This window comes from Spodoptera frugiperda, chromosome 23, assembly GCF_023101765.2.
Source record: "Spodoptera frugiperda isolate SF20-4 chromosome 23, AGI-APGP_CSIRO_Sfru_2.0, whole genome shotgun sequence".
NCBI lineage: Eukaryota > Metazoa > Arthropoda > Insecta > Lepidoptera > Noctuidae > Spodoptera > Spodoptera frugiperda.
The window spans coordinates 4838651-4854621 of record NC_064234.1 but is presented as its reverse complement, the minus strand read 5'-3'; the positions used below and the strand labels follow the sequence as shown (position 1 = coordinate 4854621).

General features: G+C 35.1%; 3 protein-coding genes across 4 annotated transcripts; 2 read left to right on the top strand and 1 right to left on the bottom strand.

Moving 5' to 3' along the window:
- Positions 1 to 190: 190 nt before the first annotated feature.
- LOC118266832 (tropomyosin-2-like) lies at positions 191 to 5292 on the bottom strand. 2 transcript variants are annotated; one of them, XM_050702994.1, is made up of 6 exons: positions 5164 to 5292; positions 4791 to 5030; positions 4416 to 4518; positions 3960 to 4066; positions 3057 to 3182; positions 191 to 1383 (listed from the first exon to the last, which is right to left on the bottom strand). In XM_050702994.1, exons 1-6 carry the CDS (start codon positions 5251 to 5253, stop codon positions 1036 to 1038), a joined length of 1014 nt encoding a protein of 337 aa, XP_050558951.1. In that variant the 5' UTR covers positions 5254 to 5292; the 3' UTR covers positions 191 to 1035. The 2 variants fall into 2 exon arrangements, with proteins under 2 accessions (XP_050558951.1, XP_035436308.2); XM_035580415.2 differs by lacking the exon at positions 3960 to 4066 and adding an exon at positions 3629 to 3735.
- A 384-nt stretch (positions 5293 to 5676) lies between these two features.
- On the top strand, positions 5677 to 7312 carry LOC118267043 (heat shock 70 kDa protein 14). Its single transcript, XM_035580789.2, has one exon. The coding sequence runs from the start codon at positions 5854 to 5856 to the stop codon at positions 7270 to 7272; it is 1419 nt and encodes a 472-aa protein (XP_035436682.2). The 5' UTR covers positions 5677 to 5853; the 3' UTR covers positions 7273 to 7312.
- A 527-nt stretch (positions 7313 to 7839) lies between these two features.
- On the top strand, positions 7840 to 15759 carry LOC118267212 (multiple inositol polyphosphate phosphatase 1). The gene is made up of 9 exons (XM_035581059.2): positions 7840 to 8099; positions 8385 to 8516; positions 9621 to 9796; positions 10119 to 10244; positions 10529 to 10679; positions 11745 to 11845; positions 12313 to 12422; positions 12858 to 13043; positions 14013 to 15759. Exons 1-9 carry the CDS (start codon positions 7946 to 7948, stop codon positions 14194 to 14196), a joined length of 1320 nt encoding a protein of 439 aa, XP_035436952.2. The 5' UTR covers positions 7840 to 7945; the 3' UTR covers positions 14197 to 15759.
- The last annotated feature ends 212 nt before the right edge of the window (positions 15760 to 15971 follow it).

Genomic DNA, 15971 nt, shown 5'->3' with positions numbered 1-15971 from the left:
GTCTATTTGAACTGACTGTGTTTGTACTTTCCTATCGCGTGTGTGCCAACATCTGTTGCATCTCTACTGTTTTAGACTCATCGATTATGTCCTCATCAGTTTACTCAGAAAAAATGTCCTTACATTACGTACTGTTTGTATCGATACCCTGATTTTACAGAATCCACGTTTAATTTGCTTTATAATTTTGTATTTTTTAAGCAACCTTCTTAAACAGATTGAAAGCAAGATGCAGGTACATAAAATTATATGTCTGACTGACTAACTGATGAGTTTTACATGCATTACGATAGATGACACTGAATCTCCGTTTCACTTAAGATTATACGGTTTCCCCTAATTATGCACAGATAATTCTGGGTAACTTAATGTGCCGCAGATTGCGTGTGCAATTTTAGAAGGTAAATACACTAATACGTATCTAATTCGTGGCGATTTGTAATTACAGGGTATAAATTATTTCTAACCAAATAAAGTGGCTAATAAAGCAATTCACGCTTCAGGGGAAGTAGGTAGGATTTAAACGACGATATGTGGGTCATATCGTGATGTAACTTATGAATATGTACCACCTAGGCTTGTAGTTATTTTCATAATCGCATTCTTATTCGTTGTAACAGGTACATATCAGATAAGGCAACGACTAATTTAGAAAGAGCCACCGTTGCTAACATAATTGCTTTTTCGTTACAAATAGTTATTGTGGCGAGACTGACTAGTAAAATAATTACTGGTCATATTTTTTGTTATATAATACTTTTAATAGCGTTGATTATGATTAATTTTGAAAGGTCTATTATTCTGACGACTTTTATTGAAATCTTGAAATGCATACAATATTATGTTGAATCATTCTGCTCTATCGTTACGTAACTTCTTGGTATACAAAAGGCACTAGTGATTACTAATTGTTAAATAAGGATGATGCGGCGAGTGCAAAAATAAGAGATTTAAATTGGCAAAACATGCATTTATTAGAATTTTTGTTACAAATCTTAAATAACATAGGTAACGTCTATGCGTAGCTATAACAAGTTAAAAATCCTGAAAATCTTTGTCGTTGTAAAGTTTCCTTTTCTTCGTAATGTGAAATAGACCTTTTTTCTCCGAACTTTTTGGTTTAGGAGTTTCTGCGACGTTTTTATCGTAATAAATTACTTGCAGACTATTTGGCTTCGGAGCCTTAGTTTGTGAAGGCATAGCAAACTTTGTCGTAGGTATATCTTGTACTGGATCCGAATCTATACTATGATATTCTGTATAGGGCTCCCTATTTGCAGAGTAGGGTCTTTCAACGTGATTTTCATACTGCGAAGGGTAACTGTTCTGCAAATATTGCTTGAACTGGCTTTGTTTTAGTTTCTCCTCGAGTTCTTCCAGTCGCTAAAACGTTGTTTATGTAAGTGAAAGCGTATGTATTATGTTATTGCTAACATTATACACTGTGATGATATATTTACGTGCCGTTTTAATGGTCAATGACGGAGGCTACATGTCATTATTTTGCTATGAGCTAAATCAGTGCAAGTATTATGAAGTAAGTTATAAGACATACATACATAATGTTACTTAAGTATAGGGGAACGCCGGAAGCTACTGGCAGCTCCTCTCACTTAATACTCGTTTAATTTAGATAAATTGTTGGAGCATTGAGGAACTAGGAAATGGTTCCTAATGATAAGTATGGAAATGTAAGGAAGTGTCTCTAGTGTGTGTTATTATGATTTCTGATTGATGATACCGGAAAAATGCAAGAGAAATATATAGGTACAGTGGAGGACAGATCCGCCTGATCATTTTATTGCATGTATTGCATGAACGCAGCAAAACACTAAACATTAACTTAGTGGTGGTCAGGCGTATGTGACCACCATTGTACCTAATAACGCGGTAAATGTTTGAATTTTCAACTTTTAAATACACTTCAATGACCGGCTCCAAGTGACTTAGGACACATAAATATTGGAAATAATTAAAGGACTTTTAGCCAAATAATACATCTAGACACAAACGATCAACTCTTAGGCCGCGTTTCCATTGAAGCGGAGCGGGGCGGAGAAGAGCTTAGCGGTGCACGAATTGACCAATCACTATGCTCGAAATCTCCGCTCCGCTTCAATGGAATCAGCATGAGCGGGGCAGAGCAGAGCTGAGCGGATATTCATAAAAATATATAGCGAGACGATGCGGTGCGGAGGGCAGCGGGGCGGTGCTATGCGGAGGACAGCGGGGCGGTGCGGAGCAGTGCGGTGCGGTACTGTACTGTACTTAAGACAAGGATAGTGACACTAACACGACGCCAATGCTAACGTGTGACAGAGACATATAATCGAGTACCGAGTATTGTCGAATAAGCACGAAGATTCACGAAGTAACCAAAAAGGGATGTCCAAGTAGCGTGTGTGAGGGTGTTGTTTATCGATTTTCTTAAAATCGATTTCTACGAAACAAATTACTTATCAAACAAAAATATATTTATTTTCAATGTTATATTGATGTTTTAAATTTTCTTAAACAGTCGTTACTCAAATAGTCGTTAATGATAATTGATATTCAAGTAAATCATAACTTTCAATTGAGAAAATACTTTCTTTTAGTTTTATTTTCATGTCGAAATATCGTTTATAAAATTAACTATATTTGTAAATCTTATTTAGTTTAATATATCATATAAAAAAAAACAATCTCTAAATGAAAATATCGATTGCGATATTTGATCGATAAAGGGTCTATTGTATTTAGACATGGTCAATCTCTCAATATGATTCCAAAAGTATGCTCCGCTCCGCCTCACTCCACTCCGCTGACCATTTTTCACCGCTCTTCTCCGCCCCTCTCCGCCCAGCTCCGCGTCAGTGGAAACACTGACAACTTTTCACCGCTCTTCTCCGCTCTTCTCCGCCCCGCTCCGCGTCAATGGAAACGCGGCCTTAGCTACTATCTGAAAGCAGTAGGTACCTCTAAGTACCTACCTACTTAAGTTATTTCTAAGATAACCACGGTGGTATAATTAGCTCTGAAGCTATTAAGAATACATTACTGCATGCATTACTTACTCGTCTATAAGCGTCAATATTAAGGTCCGTCCTCGCCGTCTCCCGAGCTAACTCCTCTTGTAGCTGCACCACGCGAGCAGCCTCGCGTTGGATCTTCTCTTCATATTCCAGAACCAAAACGTTGATCTGTAGAACGTTTTTCGTAAAATAAGAAAACAAGGAGTGCTTCAGTTCAGATACTACAGAGACAGTTGGTTGACTTTTAAGTAACCTACAGCTGACCAATTGTTAGTTATAGCTAAGTAGAAGATTTGACTTCGATAAGAATAAAAAACATATGATTAACTATAACAAAATATTAGATAGCTGTTGTGTCTGCATAAATAACCAATAGTTGCATTTTGCTACGTAAGATCAGAAGACTGCCCTTAGCACGAGTTTAGAGCGCGAGCGCTCTGATTGGTTGGTTTATTCGAGCCGGCCAATCAGAGAGCCGAACGCGCTCTCATTTCGATTACTTTAACCGTAAAGAAAACTCGTACTAAGGGTACAGAAGATGATTTTGGTACTTTATTCATCTTGCATATGATCTACGTTTATGTTATGTAGGTGTAATTAACAGGTAACGTAACCTTTTCGCGATGTTCAGCCTCCATTTCTCGCATCTTGGCCCTCAGCTCTTCGATGGCACATGTAAACTGGGCCACCTGAGCGTCGCATTCGTTTTGAATCTGTTGAACTAAGTGTTACATAAAATATTACGATCTCGATTCGATTTCGTTAAACGTACCTTAAGCAAACTCGTACTAATGCCTTGTTCGCTTTACGCTAGCATTTTAGTTGAGTAGCGAGTATTTAGTAGCTCTCTCTCTCTCATTTCGATTTTAGGACAGAAGCGAGAGAGACCTACTCTACGTTAAGCAGAAGATATGTTATGTAGGTGTAGTTAACAGGTAACGTAACCTTTTCGCGATGTTCAGCCTCCATTTCTCGCATCTTGGCCCTCAGCTCTTCGATGGCACATGTAAACTGGGCCACCTGAGCGTCGCATTCGTTTTGAATCTGTTGAACTAAGTGTTACATAAAATATTACGATCTCGTTTCAATTTCGTTAAACGTACCTTAAGCAAACTCGTACTAATGCCTTGTTCGCACTACGCTGGCGTTTTAGTTGAGTAGCGAGTATTTAGTAGCTCTCTCTCTCTCGCTTCGATTTTAGGACAGAAGCGAGAGAGACCTACTATGTACTCGCTACTAGACTAAAATACTAGCGTAGTGCGAACAAGGCATAAGCGTACTTTTCATATAAAAGATTAATACATAGGTTTCTTGCTGACGAATCATATAGAGGATCAGTTATGTAGGTAATGTAGCTAAGTATGTAGGTGTATCGTTAAATTTTATATAAAGTTTACCAACTTTCCCTTTTATTATCAGACTTCATATCTTCAATTTGCTTCTCATAAGCACTTCGCAGTTTCATTATATTGTCATTCTGTTTTTGTATAACATTCTCTTTGTCCTGAAAAGTAGGAGGGCATGTACTACATATATCTAAGTAGGTAGGTGGTACAGTAAATGCTATTTAAGTCTTTCAATTAATTAAATTTAAGGGTGATTAAATTAAAACCGGTTTTACGATATGATTTTGAATCTAGATGTAGTCTGGAAGCTGAAGTGAGCTAGCCAATTAGCCATACCATTGACAAAGACGTGTGCGGGCGGAATCGCGGGTGGAAATTAAGTGGCTAAGTCTTATTATGTACATACTTAAATCTTCTTAAGTACACCCACCTTTTCAACATCTGCAATATTACTTTCTTTCATAGATAATTGTTCCTTCATCTTTTTCATTTCCCTTTTAAGATAGACGAGCTGTGAAACGGTCTCTTGAAGATTCCCTATCATTTCCCGAGACGTCAATAGGTGATAGCGATGGGACTTCTCCATCTCTCGCACCTCTTTTAATTCAACTTCTAACTTCGAATTAGCTTCTCGTAATTTCCTGCACTCTTCATTTTCATTTGTGAAATCCTGTTTACGAGGGATTTCTTTCAAATATCTCTCATTATTGAGTTATGATCAATGTTAGAAACATTGATCATAAACTAAAAAGAGATAGGTAGCGAGCTAGTAAACATGCAAGTTGTAAATAGAAAATGCTTACAATTTTGCACCTTGATAAACTGTTTAAAATATTTTGCAGTCGACTATCAAGGACATTTTTTTCTTCTTCTGGCTTAGACTCCATGTTCATTTATTTTACCTTTAGATAACAATATAATTAGGTATTGCGTTTACTGATTATGTATTCTCACTTAGTCATTAGAACTACTACTATTAGTAATAAACTCTTGAATAAAAATATGTCTACGCAGACACTTTGATTTGTTCCCGCTCAAAGTTTATTTTTTTATGCATGAGAAGTGTTGAGAAATTAATTTATAAGTTCTGCAAGCCACTAACTAGTTAGTTAAGTAAAATATGCAAAAGTAACTAGGTACATTATGAATATTACTGTTGCGAGATATTCTACTCTTCATTAATTATTTTTCTATTTTATTTTATTTTAAAATCACAATTTTATAGTTCTCTTGAACCTCTGCTCTATACCTGAACGGTATTCGGGAAAAATGTCTATGGACACGACTAAACGTCAATGTCACTGTTAGGTGTTGTCATTTTCATGTGACATTTCTAAAAATGTGCGGTCTGTGTGGTGTTTTAGTGTAGGTTATGGTAAATTTTATAAATCTTCTAATTTATTTGAAGTTGACTAGATTTGTCTGTGATAGTAAAAAGAACTTAAGTTGAAATTAAGTGTATTGCATAGTGGTATTATAAAATCAACGTTAAAATGGCTGCGGCATATGGAATACATTTAGGAAACAGTTCGGCTGCCTTGGCTTCTTTCTCTAATGGAACACCGTTGATTATTGCCAATGATGCTGGAGACAGAGTTACTCCTGCTATTGTTGCCCTGAATGGCACCGAATGGGAGATTGGGTTGCCGGCAAAATCTGGACAACCTTCTTCTAAATCAATCATCAAACACAACAAACGCCTCATGAACAATGACTTTAACGCTGATGATCTCGCCTACGTTGAAACATCCTCATCATGCCGCATTCAAAACGAAGACAAAGTGGTTTATGAGTTTGAAACTAGTGAAACTACTCTATATTCTAACCCTGATAACATTGCTACTAAAATTTACGCTAAATTGTTTACTATTGCGAGCCACGCTATGAGCAACGAAGGAGATTTAAAGTTAGTATTGGCTGCACCATTGCATTGGTCGACTGAAAGTACAGAAAGGCTTGTAAAGTGCGCTGAACTTGCTGGTTTTGATGTTCTTCAAGTTATCAGTGAACCGGCCGCAGCTCTCCTGGCTTATAACATAGAGGAATCTGTTGAAGATGTCAATGTATTAGTCTATAGACTCGGTGGATCCTCATGTGATGTCTCTGTAGTGAAGGTGTCAGGAGGTTTCATGACAGTTGAGAAAAATATCTACCGATCTGATTTAGGTGGTCAGTGCCTCACAAAAGATTTGGCTGATTACATCGCTCAAGAATTTAGACAAAAATGGAAGTTAGACCCTCAAGAAAGTAGAAGAGCCATGGCAAAATTACTTATCCATGCTGATAACTGCAAACATGTTCTGTCAACCCTTAACTCGGCACATGTGTTTATTGAATCACTCTTAGATGGTGTGGATTGGAGCCAAAATGTATCACGCGCCAGATTCGAAAATGTAATTTCATCCAAGATAAGTGCATACATGGAACCAGCTCAGCAAGTAATAGAAAGCTTTAATGGAACAATCCACAAAATTGTAATTTGTGGTGGAAGTATGAAGATACCAAAACTTCAGTCTGCGATTGCCAATTTGTTGCCTGAAGCTGAAGTACTTTCTGGGATAAGTCCAGATGAGGTTATTGCTGCAGGCTGTGCTCGTGAGGCTGGCTTATTGTCAGATATCCCTGAATTCTCGCTTAACGACTTGAACACAGAAGTTGAATTCTTAGGAAAAGACATCTATCTAAAGTATTTGGATCAAACAGTACAACTGTTCAAAGAAGGAACACCACCTTATGCACAGTTTGTTCAAAATATAGATGCTGGCAGTGAAACTAAAATCAGTTTTTCATTGCATGAAGATCCCGAAAGCAAAGAGTTTGCCACAGAGACCTTTGATGTAGAAAGTTTAAATAAACCATTTACATTAAAAGCAACATTACAGCAATCAAATGTCCTTTTACAGGTGGAATAAAATTTTGTAAATGACAAAATATAATTACTTTTTAAATAAATTACTTTTTTATTTACACATTTACCCATACTCACACTTGCTTAATATTTTCTATTACCTCAGGAAGTTTACGACTGAATACTAAAAGTCGCCCACTTTTTACCGATTTCGTGTTTCGTATACGAAAACACAAGATACGCGCGAAAAACATAACCCTTCCTTGGCAGTCGGGTAATAAGCTTTTTGTATACACCAGTCACAATTCTGAATTTAATGCTGTAATTGATTGAATTATATTAATTAATAAAAATAAAAAAATATACTTATAATTGAAAAGTTTAGTTACTTGTACTTATTATTCTGTGGTTTAGTGTTCGTTGTAATATAGCATACGTAACGAAATCCCGTATTAGTTTAATTGACCTTTATTATTATTATTTACCTTTATAATTGGAAGGCCTTTATTCAATAGTTTTGTTAGGAACCAATTTTCTTTATTTACCCAAGCAACATGAAAAAATAAAATCTAGGATTTCATTGTGTTGTATCCGAATGCACAAAATGTCATTGTCAAAAATGTGTCGGGTGTCAATCTGAGATTTGTCAACATCACGATACAATATTTATTTTGAAATTCACAGAGTAAAGTTATTAAGTTTTTAATAAAAAGTAAATAAATATTTAAACACACATTATGCAAGTATTACTTACAGTGATTGTTTTAGCTTTAATAAATTACATAGATCTAGTAGGTTCTTTAAAAACTAGCTTTATTCGACAACATTTAGGTTCACGCACTCCGTACAGGTTTCGAGCGAATAAAAATGATTCCAGAATAAAATATCCAGGTAAATTGGTTCTAATTTATTGAATGCGTCATTAAAGAGTCTGATTTGTTGCAAATTTAGGCTTTCTATCATGATATCACAACCCTATTTATGTAATTTAATACAATTAATAAATCTTGTTTTTTGTTATTGTTCTTTATATAGTGTTTCAGTACTCATATAATCGATTGAATATAATTAGAAACTCTTAACTTCAAGTGTTATAAGTAACACTTCTTGAAAATATCGTTCATTTACCTATAAGTATACAAACATAATATTATACTTCTGTGCATACAATTTCAGGTTGCAAAGATACTAAAATATGGATGGTGATTCGTCATGGCACCAGATTGCCGAGTCGAAAAGATTTAAATGCGGTTTCAAAACTAGTTGATTTAAAGTATGAAGTGTTATGGCAACATGAGTATGGAAAAGGTTTGTAACTATCTCCTGTTTTATTTGCATTAGCAATTTCTAGTATTTGTGGAACAGACATCTACAAAAATATCACACAGTCACACACATGTGCCACAAAAGAGTAGGTCCATGTATTCCAGCAATGGACTGTTACATGCAATTTAAAGTAGAACAAGGCGAAAACTAAAATAAATTGTGACACAACATTAAAACTTTTCATTGTAATTGAAACATAAAACTAAGAACTTAGTTTAGTATTCTTTGTTTTCACCAATTTTTTCCGTGCCCGTGTTTCTCGACCACATGATGCAGCTAATTAAACTCTAATCAGTAACATCTAATAAACAAATTCTTAAAATATTTCGATTGGCTATCTCTCCTTTATGGTCATCTACCCTGGACTTATCCGACTGTTGTTCAACCACAATTGCAAAGGTTAAAAAATTTATGTATAAAAATACGAGTAACTACTATAGATACATTACCATACTAAAAGAAGAACCTTGAGGACATTTTTATAGTGTAGGTATATTTATAGAATTTATTACCACAAGTGCCACAAGTTTATCCTTGTTGTTACTCACCAATTAGACCTATTTATTTATTACTCATGCAATGTAAGTGGTTTATTTGTTTAAATAACAACTAGAACACTTGTTTTGATATATTGTTGTGTTTTCATGTGAATATAATGTTGATGTTTATTATTTTTTAATGACAAGGCATTTATTAAAATTATTTTGACCATTGCTTGTGAGTTTAAGAATTACATAATTAAAATCTATTATTTTTGTTGATTGACCTTAAATGACACCATTCTAGTAAGTAATATTAGAATTAATTTGTTATGTGCCAAAATGCTGATCCACGCAAGATAGAATATAATTTCTATTGTTTCTTATATACAGCACTCAAGAGGTTAAACTTTTGATTCTTACGGGAAGAATGCTATATAGAATAAGTTAAGAGCTTATTAGAAAGAGTTTGTTTTACGTTTAAAGAGTTTGAAACGAGAGTGTGTTCGGCGCTTTGATTAGTTGGTTCATTCGCACCGGCCAATCAGACCGCCGTCGTACTAGGGGTACTGATTGTTCCAATTTAGAAACTTATTCTAATTTTCAGGTCAATTAACCAATGAGCAATTCAATAGTCTACAAGACTGGAGACTAAATATTGATCCTGATCAGGATAGTTACCTGACATTAGAGGGACAAGATGAGATGATATTAATGGCTGAAAGAATGCAAAAACGATTCCCGAATGCCATCAAACAGAAGTATAGTAATAAGACATTTTTAGTAAGTTTAACTTTTTAAACTTTCCCTTAAGTTAACAAGTTAAGACAAACAATTTTTCTCAGGATGAATTCTGTATTTTGACTAAGACAAGGCTGCAAAACAAGATAATTTTGAACATTACTCTACCAGGATAAAGAAAAACATGGACAATCATACAAGTATAATAAAATAGTTAATCTTTGCTAAACAGCATCTCATGTCATATTGGTACTTCAAGAATGTAAGATGCCTAACCCTAGCCCAGCACTTACATGTGTTTAGTAAAACGTTGAAATTAATTATATTTAAATAAAAATTCATCTTAAATTTTTTCACATTCCAGTTCCGCTACACAGCAACACAGCGAGCTCAACAGAGTGCAAGATACTTCACTAATGGCTTGTTTGAAAAGAAAGATGCCCAAGACATCATATTTGCACCAGCAACGCGAGTTGATCCTGTTTTAAGGGTAATTTCTGTTTTTAATTCAACCCTATTACTTTCTCTTACGATTCTGTAACTTTTATTATCTGAATTTATATTCAGATGCATGCAGGTCAACCTACTGATTATTGGATTATCGACCTTTTGTTAAGAAAGTTAAAGATCAAAATCGAATTAAGAAACTTATAAGAAATAAGTAGTTTGCCCTGCTAGCCATTGTACTTTAAGCCATAACTGAATGAATATAAGGTAGTGTTTAGTAAACTATGCCCTTCTAAGCTTCTCCTTCAATAAGTTGCAATTTTTCAGTTTTACAAACACTGTGACAGGTGGTTATCGCAAGTAAAGAAAAATCCTGACACTTACAACGAGACTAGACTGTTTGGTCATAGTCGTCTAATGAACGACACGTTGGAGTCCGTGTCTAAAAGACTGGGCCTCAGTAGAGTACTCAGATTGGGTTCGTAACACAATAAATGTGCTGTAACGCTGGAACTTGCTTTGCTTTCGCTACATTGTCACATTTTCTTCACTTCACTATTGTTTTACTTCTCTCAGGATCACATTTACGATCTTATATTTAGGTTTTCGTAGTGTGTAGTAATGTTGTTCAAATTAGTACTAGTTTTTGTCTTCGATGCTCACTTATGAGGCGAAGGTATATAAACCTGTTGAGTAGAATACTACTCGCACACACTAGATATTATAACTTTCGTGAGATACTAAATTAATTTATTATAGTTTTGGGCTTACTTTTAGTATAAATTATTAGATTAATTTAGACATAGATAGCCTATGTAGCTATTAGTACTTAGCTCCATTTCAGTATCATACCTAGAATAGTTCTAGTTTGACCGAAATCGTTGTACCGCGCCTTAGATAGGCATGGCGGACAAGGGGGAAGAGGGCATTGGCTGTTGTTGTCTGCCAATCTGATTTGAATATCAACCTTTGTGAGACTTATGTTCTATCTTTCTCGATCCTCACCCTGCCTTGCATACTATTATATGTACATATGTATTAGTATTAAATGTGATCCTGACTCAATCTTTTTACGCTTCTTAGTAACTGTATGTAGTATTTACTGCATGGAGTTGTGTTGATTCGCATCACAGGCTGTACTTCCTGCTTTTTTACTATGATAAGTTTTTATCACTGTAGATTATTGTACTGATCAACCTTGTACAATTGGGTAGTCTCCTCAGTAAAACATAAATTATTCGACTTTTAACCTCTTGTATGTCGCTATATAAGACACAATAGAAAATACATTGTGTCTCGCGTGGATCCACGTTTCGGCACACGGCGGCATGACAATCTTGACATGATACTGATAATAATGACGATTAATATATAACTTACAAATGCTGAAAGCTTGTTAACATAGTTAAGATTACATTGTATTTCTACCATCCCTCGCATAACTCTCAGCCTTAACTCTATGTACTTTTGTTCACTAATTTTCCTGCTTTGTTTGATAGAAATATTTATGTAACAATATATCATTAAATGTATTTATTTACAGAAACTGTGGAGTTAATGTACAAGTTCTGTGGCTATGAAACGTCGTGGGACAAGCATCACATATCGCCGTGGTGTTACGCTTTCGATGAAGATAGTATGCAGGTAATAATATACTTGTAGATAGTTTAATTGGTATCTGTACCCTTAGTATGAGTTTGCTTTACGTATTATTAAAGTAATCGAAACGAGAGCCCGTTGGTTGGTTGGTTTATTCGAGCCGGCTAATCAAAGCGCCGAACGCGCTTTCCTGCCAACTCATACTAGGCGTCCTGGCGTTTGATGATAGACTATAAATAATAATTAAGCCATAAACATTGCTGTGGGTTTTTGTTGACTGGAGATAATATCGAATCTATCCCAGTCGATGGCAATTATTCGATACAAAAACGAATTAATTAGAACTTGCTAACCTTATTTGGCCAGGGTGTTCTTGAAACTTCAGTTAATTAGAAATCAGAATTAGCGTCTTTATTTCTTCACTAATAATAACTATAATCTACTACTAACTAAAAAGGGTTTCCACAGCCCTTGTTATTCGAAACCGTATTTTATATTTTATTATGTTTTAGGTGTTTGAATACTATCACGATCTGAAGACGTATTGGCTGGATGGCTACGGACATGAGCTGACGTATCGTCAAGCTTGCATGTCTATAAAGAACATGTTCGAGTTTTTTGAGTAAGTGATTTTGATTTGTATTTCTAACTGTTTAAAGTCTATTCTTACTCCTACATTAAGTGTGTTAGAGCTATGTTGTGTTTAACCATGAGAGCGAGGTTACCGGAGGCCCAATTTCTCCCTTTCCAATGTTTCTAATCCTCAATCCTCAAATGCCTCAACCCTCAAGTGTTATGGGTGTCCATAGACGGCGCATGTTGCTTACTATTACGTAATATGTACGTCTGCTAGTTTGGAACGAGCACCTAGCTTTACTGACGGACAGACTGACAGACTATTATTTATTTCTTTATTTGTTAACATTTCAAAAGTATCTATTTATGGTTTAATTGGAATAAATGATTTGACTTGATTTTGAAGATCTATTCCCTAAAACAAAATTAAATATTTTTTCTCCCACTATCTCATAATAATGGTCAATGTGTTATCCTGCAGCAAACGTGACGGGTACCAGTCAATCTTCATGTTCAGTCACTCGGGTACTATTCTGAAGATCCTGACGCACTTGAAGCTCTACCAGCCATCGTCTCCGCTCCGAGGGGACGCCATTGTCAAGGATAGACCGTGGAAACTCTCCGAGATTGACTGCTTCGCCGCTAATTTGGCATTTGTGCTGTTTAAGTAAGTATTATTAATTTTGGTACTGAATGGGACTTTGGTCTCTAGTGTATATCCTGAATCAGGCAATAAGTAGTTTTTAGTACTTTAGGGAACAGTGAGTAAAGTTCCCTAAGAGATTGAGGATCCTCCGATTAGGCGAGGTAATCGTGCCTGGCGGGCTTTCTGTCTAACTGCTATTTATTGGGATTTTCTATTCATGTTTATTCGCATGTAAACTTCATAAGCGCGAAGTACGATTTGTCGATCGTCTATGTGCGACTTCTGTCACTTGTCACTTGTCATGTGTTGCCACAGTACAAATTACTTACTGCAAATGGAAGAGCATCATGACAATAGCTTGCACACAAACTGATAAGTGATACATTAATAATATACAGCATTATTACTGTTTATTTTCGAAATAGGTCGTTTCCAGTTATACACGATGTAACTAAGAAAACGTCTTGTTACTGAATGAGGTGACCTACAATGATCAAAACATAGCATTTACCTAATCTACATATCGATTAGTTAAACAGAAACACTCATATATTAAAAGCAACTAGATTTCAAAGAAATACAGATTAATTGGCACTTTAACTCGCTAATGTAGGCAACAACTCGTATAAATCTCGCGTAAAATGGGACCGCCCGCCTGCTCAGTGCGTTGTAGAATATTAACTGTTGTTCAGAACAAATAGGTTAATATATTGTTTTACTATTTCATTGTAAATTCAAGAAACAGAACGCTGACGTAACTTATGGATTGTTTTAGTAATAAAACATGTTGTAATGGCATAAGTGATTTTTAGACTGGCTTGTTAGTATTTGTAAGTGCCTAACAAGGCGTCGATAGGATTTAACAATCAACACGGTCCGAAAGAAGCGAGCAAAATATTTCAGGTGAAGAGAATTTATGACAATTTTTCTCTCAAGATTTCATTGGTTCTGGCAACAATTTGGATTTTATTGTTTCTTGTTTGTCCACAGATGCAAAGACGGAGACCACGTTTTAACTCTACATCAAGAGAAAATAATCAAGTTACCGATGTGTAAACACGAACTGTGTCCACTGAAGCACTTGAGGGAATATTTCCATGACAGCATATTCAAATGTGACTACACGGACATGTGTAGTCTTCAACCGAATAGTACAAATAATAAGGAAGATTAAATAAGAGTACTTAGACAAAAACAAGAAATCACGCAAGAACTAACTTGTTACATGAGAAACTGAGGGTATATAAGAACCTTTTTTTTATTCTGCCGAAGTGAAAATAGCTGTTATGGAAGTTGAAAATAGAAGGCGCGCTACGTCAATTCTTTGTCCATTTTGGACGTAGAAGTGACGTAATGTGAACAAATATGTCGTACATTTTTGGGTCGAAATAAATGGGAAAAAAGTCGGAAATGAAAAAATCTTTTGTGATTAAGAGGTGAAAACAGCCGAAAAAATATATTTGCTAATAAATAAATATTACTTTTACATCACATCACATATAAAATAATTAATGTTTATGAACAACTAGCAAATTCGGCGAACTCCGTTTTGCCACCAATGATTTTCCGATTTTCTGCTTTTATCTTGAAATTTTTGCGAATTTTCTTTGCTATAAACCTCACGGAGCCCGAGACCTTTCCAACGAATGCAAAACCGTGGAAATCGGTTCGTGCGTTCTGGAGTTATAGCGTCAGGAAGGAAAACCCGACTTATTTTTATATTTAAAACAATAAAACATTCCAAATGTATGTACAAGCTTCTTAGTTTGTAAATTTTGAAGAAAAGTACTTTTATAGAATGAATCTTGACATCACAAAATATAAAATTGTTAAAGATGGCTTTTTAGCACGCTGTGCTTCAGCTGAGAACAGAACACACTAAAAGCTTTACTGTTATTAATATTGCACAATATTAAGCATAATATTTATATATTTTTTTACTGTTTTTCACGTAACTGTTTGGTTCCTCGACTAGTTTCAAGCCACTGTAGGGCCCATAAACTAGTACGAGTAATGTCGTCAATTAATGTAGTGACCCATGCAACGTAATTGAAAAATAAATTTCAATTATAATTTGTTTAGGTATTTATTTTATTGTATATCGTCACAGTTTAGTGCTTTTCAAGTACGAGTGATATTTATATATTTAACAAAATTATAATAAAATACCAGTATTAGAAAAAGGAATAATTAATGAAATTAAGTGAGATTAATTTAATACAGATGTACTAGCTTGTCGCGGCTTAAGACTTTCATTATCATAAATGTGTCAATGTTGTAAGAACGTGGGCCAAATTAGTTGCTAAGTATCTTTTTTACCTGTATTGTCGGAGCTACTAGGACTAACACATCACACCTAGACCCGGAACAATACCTGTACATCACACAAAGAGTTGTTCCGTGAATCAAATGCACAGCAGTCAAGCGCTTAAGCACTGCACCGAGTATGTAGAAAAAACATGCTTATTAGGTCTAGTTTTGAAAAGACTAATCAATTTTACAGTGAATTGAAGAAATTAATTCCTACCTATTATCGATGAACCCAGAAACACTATAAAAAGTAGATATCGTAACGAGAAAAAGTGTACAATTATAAAATTGTTATACCAAAAATATAGCTTGAAGTTGTTTTATACAATAGTTTTAGAATGAATTTCATGTTTACATTGTTATATTGAGATGTACAAACGAACATTGTTGAACTGATCATAATAAATGCTACGCTTTGAGTGCACAATGTATTTTGATTACCTTTCCCGTGTAGTGGGTGCTATCTCGCCAAGTAGGTGGTACTGAAACGTCTTTGTAATGATTTACTGTTATAGTAAAATTGTTATGTTTACATTTTATAGATGTGGGACACGAGGATATTACTTTATAGTTTCAATATTAGCAGATATGTTAAAATTATGGATGATTTTGGTATCTAATTTGGTGTATCAGGTGGGT

What these genes read in the sequence shown, in the direction of transcription:
- LOC118266832 (XM_050702994.1), bottom strand. Translation starts at nt 5,253, where the DNA reads ATGAACATGGAGTCTAAGCCAGAAGAAGAAAAAAATGTCCTTGATAGT. An exon ending in ATATTGCAGATGTTGAAAAG is followed by an intron (nt 4,519 to 4,790) that starts GTGGGTGTACTT and finishes CCTACTTTTCAG; the next exon opens with GACAAAGAGAATGTTATACA. An exon ending in AGGCTGAACATCGCGAAAAG is followed by an intron (nt 3,183 to 3,959) that starts GTTACGTTACCT and finishes AACGTTCTACAG; the next exon opens with ATCAACGTTTTGGTTCTGGA.
- LOC118267043 (XM_035580789.2), top strand. Translation starts at nt 5,854, where the DNA reads ATGGCTGCGGCATATGGAATACATTTAGGAAACAGTTCGGCTGCCTTG.
- LOC118267212 (XM_035581059.2), top strand. Translation starts at nt 7,946, where the DNA reads ATGCAAGTATTACTTACAGTGATTGTTTTAGCTTTAATAAATTACATA. An exon ending in GCAACATGAGTATGGAAAAG is followed by an intron (nt 8,517 to 9,620) that starts GTTTGTAACTAT and finishes TCTAATTTTCAG; the next exon opens with GTCAATTAACCAATGAGCAA. An exon ending in CAGTAGAGTACTCAGATTGG is followed by an intron (nt 10,680 to 11,744) that starts GTTCGTAACACA and finishes ATTTATTTACAG; the next exon opens with AAACTGTGGAGTTAATGTAC.